The 15,685-nt window shown below is 47.7% G+C and overlaps 1 protein-coding gene across 5 annotated transcripts in view; it reads right to left on the bottom strand.

Moving 5' to 3' along the window:
• Positions 1-3,570: 3,570 nt before the first annotated feature.
• The window catches only part of Neur (E3 ubiquitin-protein ligase neur), an 85,112-nt gene continuing 72,997 nt past the window's right edge, over positions 3,571-15,685 (bottom strand). For 4 of the 5 annotated variants that reach the window (XM_076902267.1, XM_076902268.1, XM_076902264.1 and 1 more), the window contains 3 exons: positions 7,969-8,135; positions 5,006-5,574; positions 3,571-4,816 (listed from right to left, as the gene is read on the bottom strand). In XM_076902267.1, the coding sequence (XP_076758382.1) occupies positions 3,694-4,816; positions 5,006-5,574; positions 7,969-8,135 (1,859 nt within the window). In that variant the 3' untranslated portion in view covers positions 3,571-3,693. Of the gene's footprint in view, positions 4,817-5,005; positions 5,575-7,968; positions 8,136-8,698; positions 8,921-15,685 lie in introns of those variants that run through there. The other variant, XM_076902265.1, reaches the window with a different exon arrangement.

Genomic DNA, 15,685 nt, shown 5'->3' with positions numbered 1-15,685 from the left:
TCTGTTCACCCACACAAACACACGCATACGATCCTACTCATAACTATTTTGTTTCTTACTTCTTCCCTCTCACACTCGACTGTTTCTTTCATTTTAATGTCTGCCCACTTTCAGTTTCTAACTTTTGGGAGCACAGTGGTCTTCCCACCGCGGTGGTACCTGCGTGAACCATCACCACGGTATTTTCTTTTACAGCAAAGGAAATTAGGAATTAATCAAGACACGCCATTTAAGACACGCGATAGAAACGTTCGATTGGAATACGACTCTCTAGGATTACTGTGCTCCAAATAGTTAAATCGATTCTCTACTCATACCATCAGCATCATCATCATCATCATCATCATCATCATTATCATCTCATTTCTTTTTTGGATTGGCAGGCGAGTTAAAGCTGCCGCTCGCTGGACTAGAGATTTCACTACTGCTGTATTGCGCATCCGTTGTTCGACGACAATGTTCTTCTCACAATCTTTTTGCGTCTCTAAATCTCTCTCTTTCTCTCTCATTCCCTATGTCGCTTTGCTCTCGCATCTCCGGGAACGGCTAGGAACCGCAATCCCAATATGATCTCTCTCCTCTCCTCTTCTCTTCTGTCTTCTCAAACCGTCTCCATCTCTTTCTTTCTCTCTCCAGCGAATGATTGTTCGTGAATGTTTTACTCCATTTCTCTCCCTTTTTCATTCTCCCTCGCTTAAACGCCCTTTAAAATAGTCAGCGGTGGCTTGGAGCAGGGATCACGGGGACGAGTTGACCGGGAGACGAACTTCTGGCCAGGTGGATCTCCGTCGATCGATAGGAGGAAGCTCAAGCGAGCAACGCGAGTCACACGACGCGAGATACTGGCTGTCGGTAAAATGTCTATATAAGGCACGGCCTCGAGGACGCTCGTCTCTCGTCATCGTTAGGATTCCGCCTTTTTCACGGCCAGTTCAAGGCCACAATTGTATAACTGCAGAGAGATTTTTCGGTTCTTACGTCCTCCGGTTTCGCTTGGTACCAGAAACTCAACTGGCGTACCAAACGCCATCCATTGGACCCCGTTATCCTATAAAGGAAGAGACAACCGCGAGGGATGGTTGGTCTCTTCTGGAGAAGTTGCGGGAGAATCGTGAAGTTGCTAATACAGATTCGTTTGTACAAATAAATATCTTCGTCGAATAGTGTATGTCATGTTCCTTTATTACTCAAAACCACCAGTAAAGCTAGTCGAATTTCCTACAAGCGAACGGGGTCCAATATGGTTCTCGAGACGCGGGGAATCCCAAACTTGACGTTCGCAGAAGGTCCCGAAATTCCTTAAGCCAAACCTGCGTGCTTTCTCTTTTTTTTTCTTCGTCGTTTTAGCGTCCGAGGGCCGGATGGAGGAGAGAAACGTCGCCGCCCTTGGCGCGTCTCGCTACTGTACGAAAATAAAGCGATCTCACGCGGAGAAGATGATCCTCGTGTGCTCGACCGACCGTGCGACGAGATCGGCTGCTGTCGTTCCAGGGTCGGTCGAGACTTGGTTTTCTATTCGCGTTCAAGGGAACGCGTACTGGCGCAGGCAGTGATTGCTCGCCTGGACAGATTGCAATCGCAAAACGCACCTAGAAGAGTCGTTGGGCATCGACGGGGACGGTCAGACGAGACGCCGCTAGGTTCTATAAATCGCTTTTAGTCCATAACAAGTGGGAAACTCGACGGCCCAGAGAAGTTGAGTCGTGGTCAGAAGTTAAAAAGATACTTGAACGTTGATTTAGCCGGCGTAGGATTCAGGGTGCTCCGAGTTCGCTCAAAATTCTACGCGCTAACGTCTGCTTGGCTATCGAGCTTCTCAAATAATCCCCTTTTAGTCTTCAACACTGATAAAAGCCTCTAAACATTGTCCCTTAGAACGCTACGCAATCTAGTGTATAGTAACTTCGCTTGTACTTTTGTCGTAGATAAAGATAGGAATACAGCGCGGAGGTCTGCGGTTAAAGATATGTTTAGCGTCTCGCTGAGCCGTTTCCACGATCAATGAAACTATATGGATGATTCCAGGCATTCGTTGCCGCTTGGGTTTTAGCGTGCCAAGCTTCAGAATGTGCGGGACCCGTGTGTCTTTCTCGGTACCAGCGTTAATCAGAGTCGACCACTAACACAGTGATCTCTTTAAGCGAACCGCATTTCAATGGCTACGATCTGCGGACTGCATCTGAACAGGATGGAGCCTACGTTTCTTTTTCTCCGTGTAGCATTTAGGGGTGGGGTTCGCGCGAACTTGGTAGAAAACGGTAACGTTAAGTTCTAAAACGTATAAAAAAATCATCGTCCTTTTAAGGCTGGCTGCGTGGAGGAGTGCGTGCGAGCTCGTTCGAAACGTACGCAAGAGCGATGAGGAATCATACGTGTCGCGTTGTTTCTTTGGTAATACATACGACGTAATATGTACCTGGCGATCGTGTTTCTACATACACACGACGGCTGGTTTAATGGTCGCTCGAACCGCTTGTGACTTCGATTCGTGCACACATATATTCAAGCATATTATTGTCGAAAGTAACAAACGAGGAAGCTCGAGGACACGGTTACGACGCGGTCGTTCCAACAAGTCGTTCTGCGAGAGCAAATCAGAAGGCGGAGGAATTAAAAACGAGTAGAACATATAGAGCCCAGTAGAGGGCGTTATAAAAGCGACATAAACCTAACCTACACGCGCGCTAGGCGCTTGCCTTACAAAGATTCCTTTCTCTACGTAATCACACGAGCGTACTCCCTTTGATAATTAAATAAAAATAAACTCACACTACGATCGATCTCGACTAAAATGCAATCCAGATGGCGCTCGCGTCGAGACGATGGTCTGGCCTGTCCGCGACGACAAAAAAATAAATGGTACTCGCCTATAGAGCTATTATCACCATCGTAAGAACAACATAACGACCGCCTATTATCACGTAGTATGATGAATAACATTACTAGTCGTACAAATAAGAATAATAAACTAAAGGCTAAGAATAGTAGCAGCAGTATGTGGTAATGATAGTAACGGTAGCAATAATATTTATATATATATATATGATGTCGATTGTGAAAATATCTAAGATCAATTTTACTCCCTTTCCTTTCTACTCGTCTCGTAACGCATCCGCTTCTCCAACATTCATTCGAGCACACGCGTTCCCATCGTCCACCGTCGAATCTCGAGGACTCGAGATTCGTAACTTGAGATTTCGTAACTCGTTTCGAAACCGACGTACAGTTTAGCGACACTCTGCGAATCCCACTGGCGTCACGAGGACGGCGAAACCGTCGCGATGTACTCTGTAACTCGTTATGGTCCAACGGAGATGCTTCTCGTGTTCCCGTCTCTCGCTGTCGCGTCGATTCGACGGCGATGACCGCCTCTGTTAATCTCTCCTCACCTCGTCTCGAGCATCGGTTCCGCGTTCCCTCAGCCGCGTCCCAAAGTGTCCCAAGAAACCCAATCAGAATCGAACAACTACGTCGCTACAGGGCCAAATCTGCAGGGAAGTCGACGAAGCTACCGTTCGACGCTTCTACGAAGAGTGCGCTATCCGAAGATTCCGTGTATCCTGAGCATAGTTTGTCCAGAGACGAGAACACCGAGAGAGACCCCACCAGTAGACGGAGACGGGCGTTCGCCTGTTACGAGGAGACGAATCAACGCCTGGAACCGTTCCTTACGCGGTGCAGTTGCGCCGCTGTTCAGGATCTGTAGATACGGATCACGTCCCTGATCGTCGCTCGACAGAGCGGACAATGGCCGCCGCCTTTGCCGCACCACTGTTGGATGGCGCATGGATAGCACATGCACATATGGCCGCACATGTACAACACGCTGTCGATGCTTCTCTCGTAGCAAACCGAGCACTCGTTCGGCTGTCCAGGTGTGGGTTGAAGCCCTTCGCTCCACTGCTGCAGGTGGGAAGATGCCTGAGAGGTGAGAGTGCCGTCGAGGCTTTGATAATTCACCGGCTCCACGTAAGTGGACGATCCTGTACTGGCCATGGTGCCTGTCAGAGGTGGCGAGGACTGTCTGGAGGATCCTGGGTTCGACGTGGACGCCGTCGATGTCGTCGCTGCTGATGCAGCCTGCGGTAGATGGACGTGTTGATTCCTGTGGCCGGCGGACGCGTATGTGGGTTGCGGAGTCGACGAGGACGGTGCTACGTAGCCTGTCTGAGGCGGAAGGTTGACAACCAGCACGGTTCCACCGCCTATGGCTGGCTTGAATTGAACCATCTCGGAGAATCTGGACAGTTCCGTGGCTGCGTTACTGTGATTGCAGTGCTGCTGTTGTTGCTGCTGCTGTTGCTGTTGCAACATCGCCGCGGGCGAGGGATTGCTTTGGCGTTGTCGCGGCGGCGACGTGGGCCTCTCTGCCAGCATCCTGACTCGTTGCGTGCTGCCGTATACGTCGAAGAACGCCCACAGCTGAAGGCTTTGGTCCACGTGCATCACCACGTTGGCTGGCCCGCCGTTCTTGCTCATTTGAACCTCCCCGAAGTGGGTCACCGTGAAGGCGATCTCGTCACCGGGTTCAGGACTTGACGCCACGTCCTTCGAGACTACCCAATACTCTGGTCGATCGAGGAGGAGGTCGCTGTCGTCTGGCAGGTCCTCCGCGGCGATTCTATCCGGATCGCAGGAGGTGAGGCCCAGGGCAAGGGCGCCCACGTACATCGGCTCTGTGGCTAGGATCTGCACTACCAGCCGTTCTCCTAACACCAATGGTCGACTCGTGAACGCGTAGCCGTGACAGAATTCCGTGTCTGTCCGCGTCGCCACGCACTGTTGATTGCTGAAGCGAATGTTCCTGCCTCGGGTCCTGGAACATCGAGAAACGAAAAAACCATTAGAGTCATTACACGAGTAAATATCATCCATTCCATCGCGTATACTTAAAATCGAGATTGTCACGTTGCCTGGTACCTTCGAAGGTTCGAATTCGCAACGATAGATTGCAAAAGGGTTCGAGGGATTAACGAAACAAAGGGTCTCCCCAAAGGATACTCACGAGTGGAAGGGTAACGGCGTGAAGATGACACCGGCTGGCTGAAACCTGAGTCCGGGCAGCTCGACGTCGGGCTCGTGATGGATCTGCATGGTCTGCATGGTCGGTACGATGATCCTCTCGACGTCCCTGCTCGCGTTGCTCGCGTCGTCCATGGCAGAGTGCCTGCTGTGCTGCGCGTTGTCCTCGTTGCTATGCTCGGCGCCTCGCCTGATGTTGTTGAAGTGTTGCCTGTTGGGATCGACGAACTCGATCGCCGTGCTGTTCCCGTACACGTCGATGATAGCCCACAACGGGCCCCGCGTCTCCACGCCGCTGAAGAACACGCCCTTCTCCTCGCCGTTCACGCCGAAGTGCACGTCCCCGGCGGACGTGACGTAGTAGAAGAGGACCGTGTCCCTTTCGGCGAACCGCTCGGCCATGGCCTTCGCCCAGTAACCGGGTTTGTTCGTCAGGTCTGGGCAGGCGTACCTTGGCAGTCCATTTCGCAGGTTGATGGGGTCATTGCTGGTGAATCCGAAACGGATCACCCCGCTCCAGTTGTCGGAGATCTCGAGGAACTTCACGCACACCTGCGATCGAAAAGGAACGATTGTTTTTTTGGGAACTGCTGTGTTTCTATTGTGTTAATGTTGGAACTGTTGATTGCATAATTGTATTTTGGAAAACGACCATTCGATGGTTTAATAATTCGGTATAATTGCTGGGGAACTGTTGATCTACGAAATTCCAAGGAACATAAAAGGAATTTTGGCGTAATTACTCTTTGATACCATTTACGTACTATTGAGAGACTCCATCGTCGCTGTGCAGGATTGAACGGAATTCAGGTTAATTAAAATATTTAAACCCCAGCGATTTCTTTTGGGATCAGTGGGCATTCTGTTGGAAGGGGAACACCAAATTATTGGCCTACAAATTGACCATGAGAATGGTTTTAATAGGCCGTAGCTACCTGAACGCGTTGACCTTATGCTCTCAGGAATTCTCTTACCTCGAACATGCACTTTCGACGTGTCTATATATGTAGATTCCGTTTGAACAACGGAACGCGATGATTTCTTTTGATTGTCGAATTATTTCGGTGGTCTTGGCGAGAGGCTCGTGGTTTATAGACGATCGAGGGACTTTTAGACGCGTACAGATTTCGTCGACGATACTTTTTCGCTACCAAGTTCGGCCACGTTATGTCACGAGGCTGAACGTGACGAAAATCCCAAAGGCGATAGTTAACGGGGGGAAACAGTTACGAAATATCGAGCTCGAGTCGATGTTCTTTTTCCTAGAATCGAATGTGTCTTTGCCTTCGTCTTTTAACACACCTTTCCGTCACGATTCTCCATCGCGATTAAAAAAATTATTAACGACAATGCGATACGATATTCGCAAGAGGGACAAACATTTTTAGCACATGATAGAAAATAGATTTCAATTGCAGGTAATTTAAACAGGAATTAAATGAAAACATTTCGATTTCCCTGCTAAAATCCAATTAAAATACAATCGCCAACAGTAACGAACCCACGCGAATACCTTTGAATAATTTGTACGCACTTTATCACTTCCTTCAACTTTCAAATTCTAAACTTCTAAGCTTGGCAACAGCAATCTTCTAAAGTCCTCAAGAGAACATTCTTTGATCGTCATTGTCATGAATCTACGAACATCTTCATCGATGTATTAAAAAATAAAGTGGTTCATTTCAGCGTTTATTATTCGATAAAATATGTCAGCGTACAATACAAGTATATTTCCAGCAAAATACGTGATAGACAGAGTGTCTCGTAATTAGTTGGTGAATAGGAAAGAAATTGGCGAACTTTCGCGAAACAAATTGAAACGCGCGTATATACATCTCTAGCAACGGTGAAAATCCGATATATCCCAAGGTGTTTAGTGAAATTGACGAAGAGCCTTCGAGTGGCTCGCCCACGCTCTCCGCCAATCTCCTACCTGGCGGAGACGAGCGAAGGATGAAAGGAGAACGGGTACGCGAAGCAAGTAAAGTACTTTTGTTGCCACGCGCTTCCATTTCGGTTCCACGGACGCGAATCAGCTGGCGAACTGTTACGCGATTACACTTGGTGCTTCGCAACTATTCGAACGACCCGAGAAATTCTTAAACGTTGTATAAATAATCTGCATTGCAAGTGTCAGTCACACGTGAATTCGACTGAATCAAGCACTGCGCGATTCACGATAAAATTAGAATAAAATAGTGAAGCTTCACATTTCGATTACGCGCAGCCATTTTTTGAACGTTGAAACGAAACATAATTCTCTTCCTCATTATGTATTAATTTTAAAATATTTTTTCAAACTGGTAAAACTCGAATAAAGTATCGATTGTTTCACTGGAAACGTGGAAATTTTAATTACCAATTAAGAGCAATATTCTAAACGTGTATGGACTAAGTATTCAGCGTTTTGAAAGGACGTCGACGACTAAATCGTCGCCCACGTGAAATTGCTCGGGTCTTTCTGTTCAGGGTCGGTTCGACAGACGGAGAAAATGCAAACGACGAGTGCCGTCGAGCGGAACAACAGTCACCCGATTCTCACAATTAACGACGGCTCTCCCGTATACGATTTACCGCGAGGGAACGAGGAAACGCGGGAAAAACGGCGTTTTCCACCGTGGGGAAAAATCTGCCGTTCGAATCGATTAATTGCGTCGACCTCGAGGACTTGTCCGCGTCACCGTTCTAACGTCATCGTTCGAACCGCGTTTTCCGGGAGCGTTATTTTTGCGCTTGTCTAACGGCTCTAATAACATCAACTCGAATCGATCGAGTTTTAATAAACAATTGTTATTTGTGCATTTTCATTTCGATTGAAGATTGCATTATTTGTCATTGTAAGATGCGAAAAGTTATTGAACAATCTATTTGTTAAATTGTCACTGATTGAAACTAGTTTTTTTATATGTAATGGGATATTTTATAATAATTTTCAGTGACATTTACCTTTTCTCCGACACGAATAGGACGAGCACTGAACGTGATGCCCCTGCAGAAACTCTCGTATCTTCTGGCGATGGTCCCGCCATTGCAGAGTCTGATGTTCTCACCGTGAACTTGATGGAACGTCAATGGTGGCAGATTGTTGGTGCCTGCACTGGACGATCTCGGTGCTGTAACAATAAAATTAACGCCACACGTTAGACAGATATTACGAAACAACTAAAAGGCTCGCTCGATCCGCTTTCACGTGGAGCACATTTAAATTGAAGACCTTCGAACCAGGTTCGAGGAACTCTACGGGAGGACCGCCAAAGGAGGGATCAGAGGTCGCTCGACGTTCCCAATAAGGGTTTAAATCGAATTAGATTTCCCAATGAAATTCCTCTGAAATAATCGATCCTCCACGCAGGAACCAATAATTTATCGAAATAAATTCCAATTTCCTTCGACTTTTCAAAGAACTCGATCGAAGCGTTGGGTACGTTTCATGGATCATTAAAAAATGTGGCGCAGGTGGGTTTCTCGTCGATGAAATTCGTTCTCTGTGCCCATTAATGACTAATCGCGAGTGATTACGAACTCGTCGAGTGAAAATTGTTACGACGAGCGGGAAATTCCTTGCAGGCAGCCGCATTTGCATGGAACAAAAGCGGCTAAGGAGAGAAAGCACCGCGGCGGAAGGAGGACGAGGATAGAGGTGGAATTCGATCGAGAAACTGAAATGCAAAACCACCTCGCGCGGCAGCTCGACCGTTTCCACTTCGGCATTTCATAACTCCGACTCGGCGATCCGGAATGCGGGTGTTCTGCCAGGATATTCCCAGGCTGCGTTCAGGATATTCCCACCCGGTGACGGGAAACTCCGCCATTCCAAATGGTCCATGCAAGATCGACTATCGATCGGGGTTTCCCAGCGCCGTGATTGGTCAGCAACTTCTCACTTTCACAGGTGTCTTGACTTCTTTTTTAACTATTAACGTTGTATACTAATATTCCGATAACTTTGTTCCCCTTTGCTGGTGATAATTGTTGAATAAGGATTAAAGAAATTTTATTCAATAAATTTTGTTTCTCTTACGTTGACTAATATCAATTTTCCTTTGGTCTGATAATTACAAAGGAAGAAGATAATCGCAGAAGTAGGGCACTTCCTTTCTCAGTTGCTATCGTCGAGTTTGGTCAGCCGATCTGTTCTAGCCTAATTTTGTTTCTAACTAAGTGGTGGTACGTGTGCTGTTTTCATGGAAATTTTTTATTGCCATATCTAGACTAGTTAAGTTCACTAGTCGGTACAAAGTTTCAGTTGAAGATTGATAACGCACTCAAAAATTGCTATCGAGTGTAAAACACGCTTAACTATGCATTTTCAGATGTTTGGAAATTAACAGCAATTAAATCGACGTTGCATGCCAATTTAATGTCACAACTTACACTACGTGACGTCCTGTACGAGACGTGCACGATAGTTTATCTATTTCGTTCACGATACAACTAATTAGGAGCGATAACTACGAAGAAGCTTCGTTCGCAGTTTGGCTTAATTAAATGATAATATACAACCATAAAACAATCAAACACTGAAGCTACAAAAACTGCTCAGATCTTTTCACTGTTCGACTACGTCCAGCACAGTTCCAAATTCCATCTCACAATCAACAAAAAAAAAAAAATAGCAACGAATCACTGAATAATTTTTACAAAAGGTGCGAAGATAATTCCAAACGAAAGCAACACAACGTATGCGCTATACATAAACCCGACAATTAATATCGCATGTTATACAATTCCCAGAGAAAGTAATCCCCACGCTATCTCTCGCGAGGATGATAACAATCGAGCAAAGCAACACCAGCAAAGGAAGAAGAACCGAAATGGAAAAGAAAAAGGGTCACGGAAACAAACGTGGACCGCAACCGTCACGAACGGCAGCCCAGTTCCGACTGACTATCGATACGCGCGCACGGAGGGCGGTCGTATACATATCGCGTCCGATATCGTACGCGCGCCACGCACCGGAAACCGCACGGTACCAGAGAGCGGAAGCGGCCACGGGAGCGCCAAGGAGCATCGGACGATACGCTTTCTCCGCGGCCGGATGCGCGCCTAAAAGCGCCGTTAACAATGGCCTGGCCAACAGGAAACGCGCGCTGCGACGCGACTTTTGCGGGCTTCCGCCGTTTCCCACCGGACCAGGCACATTCTGATTCTTGCGAAACCCGTCAGATACGCGTCTCGCGGTTACCGTCTGCCTTTAATCGCCCTCGAAAAATGAGAACGAACATCCGTAGACTTTTGGTTGTTTCCTATGTTTTTTAAAAGTGCTTCTCTTTTTCTAATTGTATTCCGTTATTTAAATGAAGGTAGATTTATACACACGCGTAGAATATGTTTGCATTTTAATTGGTTGTTTGGTTATTCTTTTTTTTTGTGTGGTTAGTGTGTGGTTCTTTATACCAGCGTGAAACTCTTTGTAATAACAAACAGTAGAAAAAGCGTGTGCTCCAATTAAAAGCTTTCAGCGTTGCATATTCATAAGATAACAGTAACTGGGATAAAAACGAAAACGCTAGCGCGAGGATGTCAGGGGGAATTAGAAATTACGATCTACTCGACTGGTTCGTATTACGCGTCTTAGCCGGACCGTGAGAAACCGGCGTTGGTTCGAATGTTAGTTTTGCCACACCGGTGATCCATGGATCGTGACCGCCTTTGCTGGATCCGAAGGTGCTTTGGGTCGAGGTTTCGGTTCGTTAACGGATTAATCGCGACTCGAGCTAATGCCAGCGTAACTCGCTGGATACGCGATTACACATCGAACAACTTGTTCGTTCGTACACTTTCAATAAATGTCACAAATCCTGATAACTCGCTTCCTGCGCGTTTCTGGACTGCAAAAGGAATATCCGTCGTCGAACGGAGGAAACGATCGCGTGCGAACGATCATCGAGCACAGGGCGTTCCGCTTTTTCTCCGGACATTCAATGGCTGCTCGAGAAATTGCGTTTTAGCGAGGTTATTAAGGAACTCGGTTTTTCGTGGGAAACGAGAGGAACGGTTGAGACGGTTCAGTTTATTTTGGCGGCTCTCGTGTTTGTTTTCGTGGCTTTTTCTCTGAGGAACATCGACGTCGGTTCGTTCAACCGCTGAGATCCAAGTTTTTCGAGAGCGAGAGTGAACTGCTCGAAGCAACGCTGCGATTATCTCTTAACGAATGCCAATCGATTTAAACGGGACAAAATCGATCGCATCGTTGTCGCAATCGTTGAGAAGAGTTCCACGAATCGAGGCGACAGTTGGCGCGCGACGATCGGTCGATTTCACGGCGGGAACCAAGTCGAGGGTTCAAACGAAACGGGACGCGCGGTCGTTGCGAGTTCCCGGACGATTATCCACGCCGAGGCGTGTTTCCTCGACGCGGTTTCCTAGTCGCGAGAGTCCTAGGCGCAATTCACCGTGGGAATCTAAAGACAGGTACCGTTGAGCCTCCGTTGCGTCGTCGTTCTCGTTCGTTGTCCTGGCAAACGAGCCGTGATTCCATTTGGTTCTGGGTAATCGTCGCCCAGTGGCGAACGCGTGTGGTCACCGCGAATGGAACACGCCGCGCTTCCTTCCTGTCTGAGGTGCCGCCGCTTTCGAGCAGTCTCGCTCGAGCAGCTCGACAGGACGATAGAGGATACACAGAATCGCTTGTGAAACGTTTTACTAACTGAACGCACTTGCACCAACTCAACTCTGAATCGACGCGTATAAAAAGCATGTCTCGCGTAATGGGATTTCTAATTAGTATTTTCAAACCGTTCGCACTGGGCGCCTTCTTAGACGTTCCAGCCTACCAGCGATAGAAATTCTCGAGGGAAGCATGCATTTCTGAGAAAGTTACGGTGAGATTGGTTCAACCTTCGTGATTCGTTAAATCAATTCTGATATCCTCTGTGCGGGGACGCGCGAGTGCAAAGGGTTAAGAGAGCAGGCGAACGATCTACGTAGGACAGCGACACAAATTAAACTTGAAAGAGAATTGCGAAATGAAAGAGAAACGAATGGGTATTAACTGTAATCGAATGAAACGAAGGAAATTGCTCTTTGGTTACTGCAATGACCTCTCTCTCTCTCTCTCTCTCGCGGTAGCGAGTGTACGCCTCGATGGTTCGTAAATCGATCTCGAAATGGATCATCGATCAGCTGAGCTCTCTTTGACGATCGCGCCGAGGGTCATCCACGATCGTCGCGAATCTGCCCTCCTGACCTCGACCCTATCGATCCTCGAGGATCGACGCGGGAACGTGAACATCGTTAATAAGCGTCTCGCACGCTCAGGAGGCGTTTTAATGTGTCCACGTGTGCGAAACGAATCGGATGTTGTCTAGGTAATTAACAGCGACGTATTTAATCATAGCGTTCTGTAATGGAAGTATTACTTTTTGAACCCAATAAATTCGATGAGTATTGATAATTATTTAAATGAATTGCGAATGAATTTTTCGAGGAAACACGTTGAGGAATGAAAATTGTAACACGTGCGTTGACGTCGTGGTTTAAATCGCTGGCGCGTTTCGCCGGGATCGATCGATCGATCGCGTAAAATCGCGAGTCAATGGGATTGCGCGCTAGTAATTGGTCTATGCCCGCGCCTATGTTGCCATTCGCCGGTTCATCTCGTGGGAAACTCGTGACACACATTTGCACGGAAGTGTACCTCTCGTGGAGATCCTTGCAACTGACGTGTACACTGCGCGCGCGCGTGTTCCAAGACCCTGCGATTTTGCAGCTGAATCGAGGAAAACTCCTCGCTACCAACCGGCTATGCCTACCAACTGTTTTAATATCGCTATCTCGAATAACTATCTCTAATTTGCAACATTGGAGTGGAGCCAATAATCGTTTGTACGTGTAACATTTATAATTGATGTATTTTTATTTGAATAAAAGAGCCAATTTTAAGTAACGTATCTCGTGTCCAGATCCTTGTCTCAAGTGAAAATTACTAGTGTAAATGAGTTCGATATTGCTCCATTTCTCGCTATATTTAACCAATTACTGAAGTGTTACACTGCGAGGGAAAGTGGGCCTTTAAAAGTGAAACTAGGAGTAAATACGCGGGTCCACAATACATTTCGTATCACAAGCGTGAAACAATGTTAGCAACGGAAATAGAGACTCCTTTTTGCTAAGCTTGTAACACTTAAAACCTCGCTCGAATTTGATCAACAATTGCTCGTTGAGATTGAAACCAAGCTTGACCTAATTCAATTCGACTTAAACGATCCTCTTTCTTGCCTGAAGTTTTGGTAATCCTCTAAAATTAAGTAAAACGTGCCGATTCAACTGTCCACTGTCTTAATAATTCTAATCTGTAGACTGTTACGCTTAGTCCTGAGCATCAGGATGCTGTACACTATCGTTCGCGTACACCTTAACTCTCTCGCCTCAAGTAACAGCTTCGACTTCCCTCAACAGGGACAAATGACCCTAAACGTTTCATTTGTGACGTAGGAACACTCGAACGGCAATTTCATTCGAGCACGCCACGTTACACCTACCATTATCACCGCGGCAAAGTGAAAGTAATTTGTTGCATAGGGGAGCTGGGGCGCCAATGTAACAATGCACCGCCGCCTCCGCGATGTGAACGCGATGTCCTTTGCGCGATGTAAATAAACGGAGCCTTGACCGAGCTAGCACCCTCTCGCACCCATTGACTCCAATAACTTCTTATCTCTGGGACCAGCACGCGAGAAATCGCCGATAACAAATCGCAGCCGAGTGCGATTGATCGGTGCACCCTGCTCGACGAAGGGTCTGGCGAACCCTCTCGATGGCGAAGCATAATTGGCGTGATAAGAAAAGTGCCTCGTAAACGACGCCTCGCTTCGTGTTGGTACACGATTTAACATGGACGAGTATTGTATGGTTGAATCTTGTACAAAGAGAATTTTCTTAATTTATCACAGAAAATATTTGAATCGATCACCACTCTTCGAGTAAACGTACGATTCACAAGCATCCTAATCGCGTCAAGCTAAATTCAGAGGCCTCGCGGACGGACGACTGACAGAAGACTCAAGTCGCACGAACACACGCGCGCTCGTACAATTTCTGAGTGACACAGCGTTGAAGCATGGCACGGCACTTTAAACCAAGCGACGCGAGGTTAAAGGTTTAAGTGTTTTTAGTCTCCAAGCTACGAAGTAGGCAAGCACTTCCTCTTTCCCATGCGTCTTGTTTCTGGCTTCCATTCTGGGACCACTAATTGACTAAAACCACGTCATCGTCTCCGCTATCTCCGTTCCATCCCAACCTCCCTCGCAAAAACGATTCGCACGAGCCAAATACGTACCAATACGAAAACTTCAGCACCGTATCCTACTGCGACCATCCAAGGTACGTATTTCGCGTGCCTTCTCCATCGTTTACCATAGCGCCATTACGCGGTGCCATTTCATACCGTCGACCCAAGAACCGCATCCAAACCTGGCAGGCGCACTGCCTCGAGGCAAAGAGGAAAAAACCGCGCAGGGAGCATCGAACAGCCGAGTTACGCGTCTCCCTGCTGAGGACGCGGTGGTTTCGAGGAAGGCGGGCGCCGCGACCCGCTCGAATCGGCCACTCCAGGTACTGTTAAACAGCGCTGCCACGCCGAGGAAGTCCCAGCAGTGCCCCAGCGCCGCGTGTCGAGTGCAGCGTACACGTATAAATACACAGAGCGCCAGGAGGGGCCTTGTTCCCACGCCCGACGCCGTGATCTTTGCCGAGCTACTTAGTCCTCCGCTAGAACGAGTCACTCTCTCCCTCTCTCTCTGCCTCTATGGAGATCTGTATGGTCGTTCCGCTGCCTGACTCACCGAAAGGTGAGCAGTCCGTTTCTGTTCCACGCGCGCTGCGCCTCTCGCTTGGCTCCTGTCGCTGTCCTGGGACCGGAGGATACCGCTTTTCTTGCCCCGCGACGCCGGCTATGTGGGTTACGTAAGGTGGAAACGCGCGAGCGGGTAATAACAACGCGTGTACGTGCACGGACGCGAGCGTGGCTGTGTGCAAAGGAGGCGGTGAACGGGAACGGGAGTAACGGGGTGGCGTGGCGCAAAGCGGAGGAGGCTTGCTATCAGAACCCTCGAGGGTGTTCGCGGATGAAGGACACTCTGGTTACCTCTGTTATCCGCTGAAGATGCGTATACGAGGATCTTTTTAATGCTCGCTGAGCTTTCATCGGAATTATTATTTAGACGCGCTGTTTTTTTTTTTAATTCGAATGAAAAAGAATTTCTTTGGGACGATCAAAATGGCAGTGCAAAGTAGTGTAAGATGTAACCACGATATAGCAATGCGATGATTGTACAAGATTCCTTCGAGGTAAAACAGCAAAAAGGATAGAAATGAAGAAGAACGATTCTTGATGCGTGTTTTCGAAATACATCGATCGTTGGAACGTGGTTTCCTTATTTTTTTGTACGTAAAGAGGAAGACCGCGGATGCAAAGAGCTACGCGTGCAGACGCAATCGTCCGCGAAGAACGGAGTCGTACTGGAGTCGTAGAGAGCGGAGAGGAGCGGGAGGGAAGCGTACAAACAACGGTGGAAGATACACGGGATTAAACTAATCAGAGGGGGAAGGTGGAGGAGGCTGCATCGCGTGCACGTGATGCACGTGATCGTAAACAATCGGCGCATTAAGCCAGCATCCGCACGCGAATGTAAATATATGTCGGGATGATTAGAAGCGTGCA

The sequence above is a fragment of the Xylocopa sonorina genome, chromosome 10 (assembly GCF_050948175.1).
Source record: "Xylocopa sonorina isolate GNS202 chromosome 10, iyXylSono1_principal, whole genome shotgun sequence".
In the NCBI taxonomy this organism is placed as follows: Eukaryota; Metazoa; Arthropoda; class Insecta; order Hymenoptera; family Apidae; genus Xylocopa; species Xylocopa sonorina.
The sequence above is the reverse complement of the archived record's forward strand: the minus strand, read 5'-3'. Positions and strand labels throughout refer to the sequence as shown.